Source organism: Nyctibius grandis, chromosome 4 (assembly GCF_013368605.1).
Source record: "Nyctibius grandis isolate bNycGra1 chromosome 4, bNycGra1.pri, whole genome shotgun sequence".
In the NCBI taxonomy this organism is placed as follows: domain Eukaryota; kingdom Metazoa; phylum Chordata; class Aves; order Nyctibiiformes; family Nyctibiidae; genus Nyctibius; species Nyctibius grandis.
Genome location: NC_090661.1, coordinates 4248474 through 4263345, shown reverse-complemented (window position 1 = coordinate 4263345; position 14872 = coordinate 4248474). Strand labels below are relative to the sequence as shown.

At 39.3% G+C, this 14872-nt stretch overlaps 1 protein-coding gene across 1 annotated transcript in view; it reads right to left on the bottom strand.

The window, feature by feature from the left end:
- The window catches only part of NAV2 (neuron navigator 2), a 171107-nt gene that overhangs the window by 146496 nt on the left and 9739 nt on the right, over nt 1-14872 (bottom strand). The window contains exon 3 of the mRNA XM_068399984.1: nt 10501-10553. Coding sequence (XP_068256085.1) covers nt 10501-10553 — 53 coding nt within the window. The remainder of the gene's footprint in view (nt 1-10500; nt 10554-14872) is intronic.

Here is a 14872-nt window from a genome sequence, read left to right as displayed (position 1 = left end):
TATTCACAGAAGCAAAATGCATGTTTCAGTCAGCTACCTGAAAACTTCCTCTTAAGATGAACCTCTGGGTGGCATTTGCTCCCAGAGCAGAGCAGAAGGCATCCATGGCTAAGAAGTACTGCACATGCCTAACTTTCAAGCGCCAGACCAACCTGTGGAAGCAGCAGTTGCTTTGTTACACCAGTAAGACCATCAGCCTCTTGCTGGAAAAGCAGGATTAAGAGCTAGTGGTCACACATATTTACTGATTTCTAAGTACTTTTGTAAAGGACATCATTGCACATCACAGTTTTCCTTCCCACCAGACCTGCACACTCCTCATTCCTTCCTAGCTCCTACGCATATGGAACTCGAGTACACACAAATTTAACAGTTTTATTGAATTCCTATGTGTGGATCAGAATACACTTAATTCTCATTCCACTATTACTTTCCCAGGTATTTTACTCAGATTTCCCTCTATTCTCAAACGTACCTTACAATACTTATGCATTTCCAACAACACTGGCCACCACACCACACAAGTTTTTGCACTTGTCATACAATAGCAATTTCACTTTCTATTCTTGTCAGTGCTAGAAAGAAAAAGAGTTAGGAAACATACCCTGGCCTGTATGAGCAGAATAGGACACACCAGAAAAAAAAGCCCAAAACAAATATCCTCAGCCCACAGCCTGTAAACGAAGACCCATACGTGGGCACTGATATATGTTGAATGTTGACTATTTTAGACTAAGACTTGAATATGGAAACTGCCTACAGCCAAAGCTGTCCATCCAACTCTGCCAAGTCAAATACACAGGGTAAGTCATAACTAGTGCTGCCCTTGTGACAGATACAGATGTTTTTCTCAAACAAAAAATCAGAATTAAATTTACTGTAGGTTCCTTCACTTAGAAACCCCGGGAAGCTTCTCATGTTATGATGTAAGACCTCTGCTCCCAACTTTTACACTGACAGACGTAGCAATTTTATGAGCTTATCCAGAAAACCCCTACTTATATTGAGACCAGCGCTTTCCATTTAACTTGAGGCTCCATGTTACGGCCAGTATATTAGTTTTCAGAGGAGAAAGAGAAGATTGATTTCATGCGAAAGTTTTTAAAGTTTCACAAAGCCTTATGCAATATTCCAGCAAACTTCACATACAATGTGGAAACCAGAAAAGAGTCTAACACAAGCTGTTTACAGCAAGCTGTTTAATGCAAAATGTATTCCTTGCCTGTATTTTCAGATCAAGCTTTTATGCTCGATATTTTTATGTCAAAGTGTAGGAAGAGCCTTAAAATCTTAAGCCATTACACTGACAATCCTTAAAACCCTGGAGTTTGGGGGAACGGAGGTTCTCCCCTCAAATGATGTCTCATTTGCACTATTTCCTAAACATAATTATACATAAAAAACACCAAGGTAAAAGTGCAAATTCAATTTTCCCCAGGAGAATATAAATACCATTATTGCTTTGTTTAAAATACATCTTCATTTGTAGTTATCCCAAGCAAAATGTATCTTTTTTTAAAGAAAATAATACGTTGCTCCAAGTGTTCATATGCTGCTCCTGACTATCTGGATAAAAATGTCTCAAAATTAAGTTTCAGGATTTTGACAGAACTTGGTGGATATCTTAGAAATAACAGATGTAACATAAGGGCAAATGAAGCTAATCTGTATTCTGAAGCCAGAAACAAAAATCATGGGTACATTACTTTCACATGTATGTGAAGAGTTGACTCTCTGTTACAATTGCATTATTTTGGGTTTTTAAAGAAAAGAACAGTTGGGCACTAACCTAAGGCTAGAGAACTAGCCTAAGCCTCACCTCTTGCACCCCCTTCTCTGTGACCCTGGGTAAAACCTTAGCTTTCCTGTGCCTCAGCTCTTCCTCTGGAAATAAGGGGACAAATATTCAATATTCACTCACAACATGCCCAATATAAACAGAGTCACGATGGCCACAATTTCTAATCACATCAAAGAGCAACCAAAGGGGTGTTCTTGTATTGTGAATGGTTTCAGGCAATCCCGTGTGACTCACAAGGCTTGCCAAAGCTAATGTGGTCTAGGAGAGGTAGATGGAAGGGCTGTAGAAATTTTCCTAGTTTATTTTGAAATTCAGCTTTTCAGGGGTTTTTCAGGTTTGTTTATTCAAAACTGAAACTTTCCTATGGAGAAAAAAAAAGTAAAAGGTAATTTCTTTGAAAATATTCCTGGAAATATTATTTTTGGATCAGCTTTTCGGGATCAGGCCTTAAATATACTTGAAAAGTTGAAGTGGATAATTTGTGCATAATTTCAAATCTTGAGACATCCTAAATTATGATTAGTTAAGCAACAACAAGTTCAACTTTGCAAAACAAACATCAGCAGAGTATCCTGCCTCTGGGGAATCATTAATTTAGGATATAGATCAAACTCTTCGCTGGTCTCAGTAGACACTTGACTAGATTTTAGCACATACCACACTAACTCTACATTATTGGCACGAAATCTCTGCTTATGTATAACTGAAGACAGGAACAGATGGGGAGAAACCATGGCTGGGCTCAGTAACTACATAATGAGGAGGGTAGCGAGTCCCATGAATGCTTCATTTCCACCTTCCCTGGTTGCTCGCAGGAGACCTTGTTCTACCTGGGCCTTCCAGACTGGAAGTTACGTTTCTAGGGCTGTGCAATTGGGACTAAATGTAAAATATGATCACCATCTACTGAAGATGGACTTCTTCCCAAAATATCCTTGAATTCTACATAAAACAGTATTTTTAAAAGAGTATAAATGCTTAAAAGGAAGGACTGACGCTAAAACCACTCAATGCAGTGAGTGCTGCCTCTTGTACGCTGTTATATTTCCTCAAATGCTATCTCAAGTGTTGAAGGCTCTGCATATCATTAACTTGAATTTGCAACAGGAATCCAGAATATAACAAAACTCACGTAGAAAGAACTACACAGAACATTTTGTCACAAACAGAACTTTTACCTCAGAAAAAAGTTTTGTATTAGTACTGCTGCACTGTATTAAGTGATTGATTATGAAACTAAAATAACCTACCAATCAAAAATTAATTTTCAGTAATGTAAGTATATTACTAGATTTTCAATTATTGGGAGTGGGATGACAGTACACCAGCAAATGATCGGGTTTTGTTTATTTAAATACACACAACTAAAGAAGCAGTAATGGTCATCTCACGGCTGTGTCATGGGAAGGAACTCTTGCAGTATAGTCATTAACAGTTGTTCATTTCTAAAAAAGATCCCCAGGAAGGGAGCTATGGCTGCAGCCCGTTCCCAGGCGCAGCGTACCCTCTCCGTCTTGGCTGATATGCATACTTATGTCTCGAGGCCTGAGGGTCACAGCTTCACCTGTTCCCAACTGATTTATTCTGGTGGCTGGAGGGACACCAACACATATGTGCCCCCTCCTTCCTTGCACCTGGATCCTGGATAACATCTCCTACTGAAATTCTCCTGCATAATTGCTTAGAACAAGTGCAATAGTACTGTTTAGCTCAGATATTAAATATATAAAAATAATCCAACATAAAAAGCAAAAGAATAAACTTTTCTGGATATGTATTACCTTCACAGACTAATCAATTAAAATAACCATTATCACACAGTTACAGTGTATAAACAATGCCCGGAAATCAAAGATTTATGACAAGACACATAGACAATAAGTTTATTTCTCTGGGCTATGTAATCCTTTGTGAAAGCTACGATCTGTTTCAGATATTCAAGAGTGAAGAGCTTCGTACTACGTATCCTGTAAAAAGAAACAAAGACCTAGGCACCAGAAGAGTTGCCATACAAACAGCTTTAATTCTTACATCGTAAACCTGACAGAGAAATTTGACGTTCTTGTTTAATATATAGTTTCACTCTGCTGTTTTTAAACAGCCCAGCAGACAGACCATGAAGACGATCCCTTATGGGCATGACAGACTGTCATCCGCAATGTCTCCGAAGGTGTCACGTACACCCACCCAACGTACAGAACAGCAGGCACATTCTGCCTCATCTCCCATCTCTGCACGCAGAAGAGTTTTGGAAGCCTTTCTCCCCAGAAATTAAACAAGATTCTGTTCAGTGACACTTTATCATGCCTGATGGTGGGGAGATGTATATAGTGGCCTTTCCCAATCCAGTCTAGCTCTATTTATCATGTTATTTTCTATGGAGGGTGATGGCAGGGGTGAGGGAGTGGCCTGTGGTTTTCTTTAGCCTGCAAGCTCTGCAACCCAGAAACCTATGATCCAACCACGCCTGTCTCACTGATAACAGTACACAAATGGTAAGCATAACAGCATAACAACAGTCTGGATTGTTGGAAAAAAATAGAGACAGTAAACTGAATCTTATCTAGGAGCAACAGTCATTATAAAGTGAGGAGGAAGGACATCCAAGTTCAAGCACCCTGGCAGATCACCTCTGTAGTAAATCATTCTTCTCTACATGACAACACGGGTTCATACATGATCAACAGAAACACAGGATGCTTAGAGAAAATGCTTTAAACATTCTTAAACTCAATATTTGGCCAAGTGCCTCCACAGGCAGTCGAAGGAGCTAAGCTGGTGCCTGCCACTGGCCAGTCTGGCACAGCTCTGGGTAACATCTTCCCCTCCAGCTAACCTTCAGCTGTGAGGGATCATACCATGGGTTAAGGCCAAAAGATACCCATTTGTTACTGTAGTGGCATTAAAACAGATCAATTTTCTGAACATTTACTGACAGTAAGATACAAACTCCCAAAGCAAAGCAGGGGGAACGCTTACCAGAACACCAAAAAGTTCCCCTTACACTACATTGCTCAGAACCACCCCAAAATAGGATTACTTGAAAATATATAGCTATATTTAACCACTGGGATATGTTTCCAAAAATCCTACGCTAGGAATTCGCAGAGGAAAAACATGCTTGTGATGCTTTTGATCTTCCCTGCAGAGCTGCTCCCCTGAAATAGCAGCACATGCCCAGGCAGCAGAGTCCTCCTCAGCTTTGGGGAATGGGCGGAATATCAACCAGACTTCAGCCCCACTAACCTGGAGGGGTTTGGAGCAACAGCCTTGCAAATTTATCACAGCTAGCTATGGCAACCTTTAGACAACATTGGGGGTATAAAAATGCTCAAAATGTTTAGAAGAGCAGATTAAAGTGGGTGCCTGCTCTTGAAGAGCAAAGATAGAATTATTTTCCATGGGAAAAATACAAGTAACTAAGAATAATTCATTTTTTTTTCCCCAGCAGTCATACAAAACACATCAGCTCACCCACTTAGTGGATATTACACGCATAGTTAGCTGCTCATGTGATATAGATGGTTTCATCTCACATTATTCCTGCCAACTAACTCACTGATGTGTACCCAGCTATACCCTTTAAGTATGGGCCATATCACACCAGCATTCACATGTATTATCTCATTTCTTTGAGAAAAAGAACACAGAAACATGTATAGCATGTGCCACGCACACAAACAGTAATGAAAGTTTCAACATCTCATGCTCTTTCCTCCAATAAAAAAAGATCCATAAAGCAGGGGATGGAGCTGGCAAGGGTCACACTGAGGAAGAAAGTGGACACCCGGCTCTAACAACTGAATTAAAACTCCCAGTGCTGCTCACTTCAAAACCAGGGTCCCTACCAGGCTGGAGAATTTTCATACAAACTGTTTTTTGACTTTAGGTGTCACATACATTACAGAACAGCTCATTTTCAGAATACAAGCAATCAGTTAATAAAATAATAGTCAAATTGCCATCACTGGAGTAAGGTTTCCTTGCAAACAAAGTGAACATATTGAAAACACAGTGTTCATCTCGACTTTCATAAAGTCCTTGAGAAGAAATGCAGGCTCTGACCCATGGTGCACTACAAGATCCTTCACGTTTGCAAGACAAACAGTAGTAGGAAGACTGATATCTGCATCAGAAAGTGATGATTCTTGAAAAACTTCTGGTCAACACATGAAAAAAATAAATACCTCCTCTTTGTTATTTGATAACACAGATACTTACATACACAAAGTGATCCTCCTTAAAAATAATAAAACCCAACCACAAACCCACACGAGAACCACAGTTATTTCCTACTCTATTTATAGGAGGAAACTGTGGTGTTGGTTCAGCCTACATTCCTTTCTGTTGCTCCAAATTCTTGTCTCAGGTGTCCCACAACTTCCCCAGGCTTCGCATAGGAAGATGAGAGTCTTTTATCTACCTACAGATTCCCCCATCCTCTTCCCTTCAGCACTGACAGCTTTGCTACCATTCTACTCTTCACTCAGGCTTCGGGAACAAGGGTAACACATTATCACTTCTCAGACTTTCACACCTAACATTTCAGTTCTTTCTAGAGTATCATAATCTGTGATTATTTCTTTTTTATTTTGAACCTTGGAAAAAATAAATTTATTTTCTCATTAGTCTCTTATACTTTTTTCTTAACTGTATATAGAGATATATCTTATTTCTTTCCACTGCCACATTCAGTATTTCTTACCTTTACATTCAAGGTGGCAAAACGCCTCTAACTCTCCTATAAGACATATTGCTGCTACTTCTTCTACCCCTTCTTCCAGCCCCTGTTCTGTTTCAACCATCATCTGTGTCTGCCAACATATCCCTTCGCTGGCAAGTATCTCCTCTCTTCTTTGTCTTCAAGTCCATGTTTTCAAAATTAACTTTCTTTACTCGTCTCTCTCCCCAGATCTTCTCTTTCCTTCACCTTGCTCTCCACATTAATGCTCTGATCTTTCAAACGTCTTGTTCTTTGCCTTTTTCTTACATCATCCAATCGTTACCGTTGTCTCATCTGTTGTGATTTATCACTTGCATGTAATACGTAACACAACAACCTCCCTCTCTCTCCCTCCTTGCCGTGCTATGCAAAAGGATATTTTATAATACAAGACAATAAAATGCCCAGCTGCCGCAGTGTTCTAAAACGTTGCTGTGAAACTTCTTTCAAAAACTGTGACCATTTTACACAACAGATTTCCTCACAGACAGAACACAGCCCCTACAGAACAAGATTTCTACAGGCTGCCATTCTAGCCAGACTTGATATCTACATATAACAACTCACTTACGTACTCTATTTTTTATCATTTACAAACATAAGTGATACAAACCCTTTTACAATAGGTAACATTCAGCGCTCACAAAGGCACCTACATCAGTAAGAACAATCTACACTACCTAGAAGGGAAAGCACTAAACAGTACCTCCTATACAGTCCAGACTCTGAAGGATGCCAAATGTTGAACTCTAATATCATCCCCAAAACAAGAGAGAGGGAAAGCAAAGAAGGGAAGGAAAACAAAGAGGGGAAGGAAAAAAAGACATCTTTGTTTTTCTATAACCAAACGATATTAACAGAGATAGCCCTACTCAGGCTTATTGACCTCAGTCTCTTTTCAGAAGTGTGTAGGAGAGGAAACCACTCTTATTTTACCCTCCTTCACCCAGTTATCAAGACCCATGCCAATATTCTCTTGTGCTTCATTCTAAAAACTGAAATGCAGTTGTGGTGACAGTCTCCAAATATTCTTGGTCCCAGAGCCTACGCTCCATCCTACTACATCCTCTATTAACCACAGGATTTTCTGCATGCCAGCTGGAACTAATCATCACAATTACAGGGTTTTGTTCAGAGGAATATCTACAGTACAAAAACATAGAGGTTTTGAAAGAAAACCCAAAAGAGGTCTTTTGCAGAGGACAAGGTACAGAATAGTCTATAACAGAGTATATAAAAGCCAGCCAACTCTTATCTGGAGCAAAGGAAGAGAGGGATACTCCCCACAGCAGAGAAACCCAGATGAGATGACAAGGGGGGACAGGTTCTCACCTCAGTGATTTTTCATGGAGCCAGTGGAGGCCCTTGTCATGTCATTTCTGGCATTGAGACTAGGTTGATAAGCACTGATGGTCCCAAATGGTTCTGCAGTACTAAACCTAATTTGACAAGGCTTATTAGCACTGGCTGTGAGCCTGACAGACCCAAGCTGTCTCTAATGCTCAATTTGGGCAAATTTGTATGATGCTCTCCAACACTGTAGCAATGGGAACAATGCAAAGAGACCTGATCTGGCTCTGTGTTGAGCTCTCTAAGCTTTGGTGGGCTTTACTGGCTTAGGACTGTGCCACATGGAAGCAAACACACTTGCTTTCATACCCCCTTTAATGGGCTTGGAAGACACTGATTTGCTCCAGCTTTCTAAGCTGATATCTCCTGGCTCTTCACATGAGAGCCGGCTCTTCACAATCCAGCTCACGTGTCACTGCTCACAGCATCGCGAGTCTACAAATGAGATAACTGCCACAAGGGGAAAGACGATGTTGAAGGCTTCCCTCTAAACCCTGTTGTTTTTCTGTTTAATGAGAAAAGTTCATTTATGGTGCCTTTTTTTCCCCCAAATCTACTCATCTGTGATGCCCACCTTACAGACACTACAATATAGTGCCCTGTATATATATAACTGAAAGATTAATTTGAAAAAATAAGACTAGACACCACCTGGTTGAGTCTTTGAACTGACTAGATAGCCTTGCCTCTGCTGCCTCTCTGAACCAGAAGAACCAGTCACAAACACCAGTTCCCACACTCTGGAGAATGGCTGTAAGCTATATAAAGAGGAAAGTGCGTTAAAATGCAAAGGATGAAGACTGCGGTCTCCCTAAAAAAAAAAAAAAAAGCAACAAACTGAAACAAACAAAAAAACCCCCACCAAAACACTGTAAAATACACTTTTGTTTGTAGAACAAAGGAGACCTGGAGAAGGGTTGTCTCCTTAAACACTATAAGCAATTGTGCGAACACAGCTTCTGTGAAGGTACTTATGTTCTTGCCTTAGTATCTTTACAGATAAAGAGCTCTGTAAGCATGTGCACTTAACAAAAGCAAGCCATAAGCATAATCCTCATTTTTCCCATGTGAGGAAAACCTGCTGGGGATGCCCAGCTATGACTGATGCACTGTGGCTCATGAGCAGGGGACACAGTCCCACTCACTCCACCCTCCTGAAAGAGCAAACGGAATAACATCAGCGCCTCAGAGGAGGCAGCGCAGAGCAAAGGCTTCTTTCCAGCACTGTTCACAGCTCCTGACCCAGCACGTGCCCTCTGCGTGCCTCAGGTTATAACCAGAGCTGACTTCTGTGAGCAACCTACAGCGTGCATCCCACTATCCAACAGAACAATGCTGCTCCTTCATTGAGAATAATGACTTCAAGTGACTTTTAGCTACAATGTCCTGGAATTTGTTATAGACTCCAGTCCTGAATGAAATTCAGTTCTTGTGATGCACTTGTGGAACATTAAATTACAGTGATTGTCAAAATTTCCTCAATTATTTATACTCTAGACAGCTGCTGTGGCTACAGCAAGAATAGCAACCAACCTCTTCAAAGCAATAAAAAGTAGCAATGATAAATCTTTTAGATGGCTTTCTTTTTACGGAGCGCTTGCTCCGTGGGTTTACATAAGTTTGCTAACTTCCAAGAAACAATAAAAAGCCGAAACAGAATAGCAGAACGCAGTGTGGTTTCTGACTTAAGACAGCAAACTCTGATCAAATCTTTAATCTTTCCTTTAGCTACGTGAGTGGTTGTGCTCAAGCTGCAGTCGTGGAGGTAGGGACAGTTGGGAACAGAGTCATAAAAACGAAAAACATTAAAATAGCTTCACACAGAACAGATATTGACATATACCAAAGCGAGCATTTGCAATGCAAAGGGGAGATTTATATTGTAAAATTCTCAAGATACAGAGGGTAATAATCTTTAAAAGATCATAAATTTTAAACGCTCCTAGGATGCATTTTAAAAATCAGTTTCTCATTATTTGCACTCTCAGTACAGTTCTGCCTATAATTTTAGCTTCACCCATATTCATAGCAGACACACTCTTGAGGCACTATATGCTTTTAATTTTACTGCACTCATTTTTGGTTCTTCAGTTTTAAATATTATGTACAAGCAAGATACAAAACAACTTCTTTTACAAATTAAAACTTATCAGTCAAAACCAAGTTGCATACATAAAACATCTTGAAGTTTGCAATTCGAAATTTTTTCATTTAGTGCATTTTACTCATTTATTCTGTTTCTTTTCAAAGGATACAGGAACTTTTAACTCAACTTTAAAATAAATATCTAATTCTGCTTTTGCAATACTACTGTCTATATAGAGGAACAAAATCTTATTTTTATACTTTTCTGTTTAACTATGTGATACTTCAGAAATATAAAATACCCATGTAAGAATAATATTGATTGTAAGTGTGTGATAAATTATAAGGCCTAATTCAACTACTGTGGAGTACAATGGGGCAAGAACTGTAACATTAATATCCTTCAGATTACACCTTTTCTCCCACTACTGTGAAAAACTAATTTAAAATTGTTATTAAAAGTCTCAAGACACTGAAGTTACACACTCTCAGTTGATACTCAACCATGTACACACAAACAACAGATCACTTTACTACTTACCATTTGAGACCTATTTTTTGGGCAGCCATTGATGTCTTCAATCTTTTCATTTGCTGAAAAGCAAAAAAGAGGAGATAAAGCAAAAAAACTATACCAAGGATGTTTATTCCAATTATTTCCAGAGCACTTGCTGCTAGCTAAATAAAGGGGCTTCAGATTGTAGTTGTCCAGTCAAAGCGAATGTGTGAAACACTGAGACCCATCAAAAAAAAAAAAGCAGCTGGAGTTCTGTAGTGGGTCATGCCTCCAGAGACAGCTGGGGGCAGAAAACAACTGGTCTGACACAACATCTTGTACAGAGATGGGTAACTCCTTTAAACTACATAAAAGATTTCAACTCTGGAAACTGAATCACTGCTGGGTGGAAAAGTGAGCACTACATATGTATAGCTGGTTGCTTGTCAACTGATTTGTAGAGTGAATATATATTTTAAATCTAATTGGGAAATTTATGATCAATATCTTGAGTATTTTTTATTATTTTTTTTTCTTAAAGCACAAACCACAAGACTACTTTTCAAACTTCTTGTCCATGGCTTACATGCAATGCAACTTGTAGAAAAAGATACAGTTTCATTCCTTTTGTCCTTGTACCTTTCTATCAGCTTGCAAGATCTCATCAGCTATCCTTGTACTCTTCTGATCAACTGATTTTTTGCTTCTTTATTCATTACTATCAGTTTCCTGCATTTTCTTGTGCTCTACTTTTTTTAGATTTTTTTTGTTGTTTTTAAACAGTTGCTTTTACTTCCTCTCAAAAGCTATGGTAAATCAATGCGACTTTCCCTCCCACTTGTGAACCTGCAGTTTTTTGTCCACCAGTTGATGATTCTTCATCAGTTCCCAATTACTCATCACTTCCTTTTATGCTGTTGGCCTTCCCTCCCACAGGTGATTTAGGATGTAGATGACCAGAAATAGTTAGTGGGAATGAGAAGAGTAACAAGAAGTGGAGTTTCTGGTCCATCAGGTGTTATTTCTGCTTACTCCTGGGCAATCACCTTTCCCTGGGCAGGTTTATGCCCTACCTTTTCACCTTCTAATCCACTCCCAACTCACCTATGGCTCTCGGTTACTCCTTTCCCTAGATTAATGCAGTTATATCCCTTCCCTCCTGGTGCAAGTGCTATGAAAGGCAGGTGGAACAGAGAGCAACCAGAAAAGCTGGTGGTGGGGCAAACTGGCAGCTGGGTTGAACTTTAACTCATACCTCTCTATTGAATCCAGCAGAGCAAGACCTCAGAGATTTAACCTAGGCTGGGGAGATGCATCAAAGTGGCCCACAGACATAATTGGCACCTTGCAGGAATCTGCCTAATTCACCAGGCAATTGTTTTGATGCACCCACTCCTTGGCCGTAAGCTGGACCCTATCTTGGACCCTTCCACCTAGCTGCAAGGAGCAGTGCTTGCAGCAGGTATGAGGCAAGTGGCCTGTCTTGTGGAGATGATTGGAAAGAAAGAGCTAGCAGCGAATGAAATAACCTAGTGTGCCCATGTGCAGCGTGATGGTAGAGTTCTTAGCACAAGTCACTGAATGCTAGGGGATCTTGGAAATGTGTCCAACTTCACAGCTGCCAAAGCACAGCTTTCTGGCCGAGATAAATGGGCAACTCTCACGGCTACTGTTTCTATTTTCCATGTAGGAATATTACATCAGTTAGCATAAATTGGAAGTCACATGCAACCATAAAGGCTTTTAATTCTATCTCAGCCCTGAGCAAGATGTAAATTCACAACCACAGAAATGTGAAATGCAGAGGATTTTTCCCAAACTGACTGCAAGTCCACAAAGCTTCCCTCATCACCCTTTTTTTTCTTCTTCACTGTGAATACGGTGAATTTGGTTCAAATGCTTTTAAGTGTTTGCAAACAATTTAAATATTCCACAAAATATCCTAGGCATCAGTACAAAAAGTCCTATTGGACTGGGTTAAAGTTTAATTTTAGCATAGATTCTAAGTCTTGAAAATTGAAGGTTCTCACAGGGAACCAACTGACAATTTGATCTATTACCAATTTCAGAGCACGCACAGACCCAGTATATCTGCATTCATGAATTTAAATATAGCTACTATGTTTACATGCCATTACTAAGGCATATATTACGTGCATATTCTTTTAGAGACTCATAAATTTTGAACTGAAATAAACCAGAATGCTACAAATGCATTTTAATTGACTTGCAAATAGAAAAAACTGCCATCATGTAACACTTCTATATCATCATTAGCAGTTTTGAAGTCTGAATATTATCTCCTCTGAAGTCAAATGCAGCGATGTTTGGTTTTGTGTCTTTTTAGATTTGCTCCTTGTTTGGATGCTAAAGAACTACCTAGTTCTTATGAATTTTAAAATTTTATTTTCCTAAATATGCAGCTATTTCTGTTAAGAAAGGTAAGCAGAAAGGATTGCAATCACTGTGTCTCTATAATCATTAACTCTTATGGAGTCTTCATTAGAAAAAAAAAAAAAAAAAAATCACATTCATTCTTTTTCCAGCTTTGGATATTAAGTAGTATTTGAAGATTCAACATCTGTGATGTAAATCTCAGACGGTGAACAGAAGAAAAATCGTATCACTAATAATTAAACCTGAATGAATTTCGATGACTTTGGATAATCTCCAGATACTACAGGCACGTGACAAAAAGGAGGAAGGATCTTCATGGCTGCTTTTACACGTAGCACACCATACCATGAAAAAGAAAAACCTCTCCTGCACCCCATATAGAAGCTTTCTTAGTATGCAGTCTTGTTTGTTAGAAAATAAGCTTGTATTTTGCAGGCTACAGTTAAAGCTCCTTCCAAGTGTGAAAGTTGTCACCATCTTTGTGACAATGAGATGCAGTGTGCCTAAGGCCATACACAGCACATACAAATGACTTCTCCTTCACTGTTGATTTGGAGGATTAAACTGAGAATGTTTAAATATGAACTTTCTTTCACATGGAAAACATTCTCTGAAAAATGAAATCCTTCACCTTGTACTTTAACTTTTGAAAGCCTGGAGACCTAATCTCAAATATTAGCGAAAAGGCAGCTCTAAGAATGGCTGAAAAAAATGCAAAGGTGAATCAAAGCAAAATACAGTAAGAGATATTACTTCTGTGTATTTTAAAGGGAATAATTTGAATTTGATAAGGGTTTTCACAAGTCAGTACTCCAACAGATACATTTAATATTTGGTACAACCAGCTTCACATTTTGATGCTGGTATTCTTACACGTGTTCTCACGCAGAAGTTCTCTACACCAGTGGTAACACAGGGGAGCTAGGTATGTACGAAAGGAGTCAAAGCCTAACTGTTCCTGGGTTTCCAAAAATTTTCTCTATCAAAGGAAACAGATATAGGATGAAGTGTTGTTCATAGTGAACACCTATCAACACACAATCAGTTCACGGCCTGTTTTTATACATCTGTAACCGCACGGCAGGTCTGTAGAATGCTACTGAGATATAATGTTGCTCTACAACACAGATAAATCTTTTTTGATGTATTCCAGTGCAGCTCTAGTGGAGTCATTGGAACGACGCCTCACAATTTCATCCAAGAACAGGGCTTGCAGATTTGTACCTTAAATCAAGGAACTTGCTCATTTACAGCATCTCAAACACACATAAATATGCATGCGCTCATGTCTTGTTACTTAACTGCTGTCTTCTTAATTTGCATCTCAAATCTGTCACTTTGCTTCTAACAATAGTTGTCCTAATTCCCATTAGCAGGCTTTCTGATTCCATCAATCTCCATTGGCCCATGCGTGTGTTTTGTGGCATCCCAAGTACCAGATGGATGAGCCTCTGAAGGAACTAATGAAGGATCCAAGCCCAAGGGAAAAGGGACAATATGTAGCTTTAGATGGGGCCAATGGAGAAAATTGGTTAGAACCTTCCTTATCTACTTAGTGCAAACTGAGGGAACTAAAAGCTTTGTAGCACTGAGCCTATATTTGAGATTTGTCCTAATGATAAATTATTTTCCTCATTTGAACACTCATTGTTAAAGATTTCTTTTTTCTGCCACATAGAAGTTATACCCCTTCTCCTTTCCTAATAACATAGATGGATTTTCCAAATCTAACTGGAGGCAGGAGGTTCAACACAGCAGGCCAGTATCGCTGTGAATTACGTCCAGACCAATCCCCAAAAGGTATCAGAAATAGAGACAGGGAAGGCTAACGGCATCTTAGCAGAAAAAAAGTCTCTCATCAGTTGCTTTTTTAACATTCAGCTCTGTGGGGCGATATTGCTGTGTCAGGAGATCTTATCAGCAACAGCAAATATTTTTCCACTGTGCTTTAAGACAAGGCTTTATCAAATTAATTAGCAAAGCCTCTGAAGGAAAATTATCTACATAATCCCATGTAGTA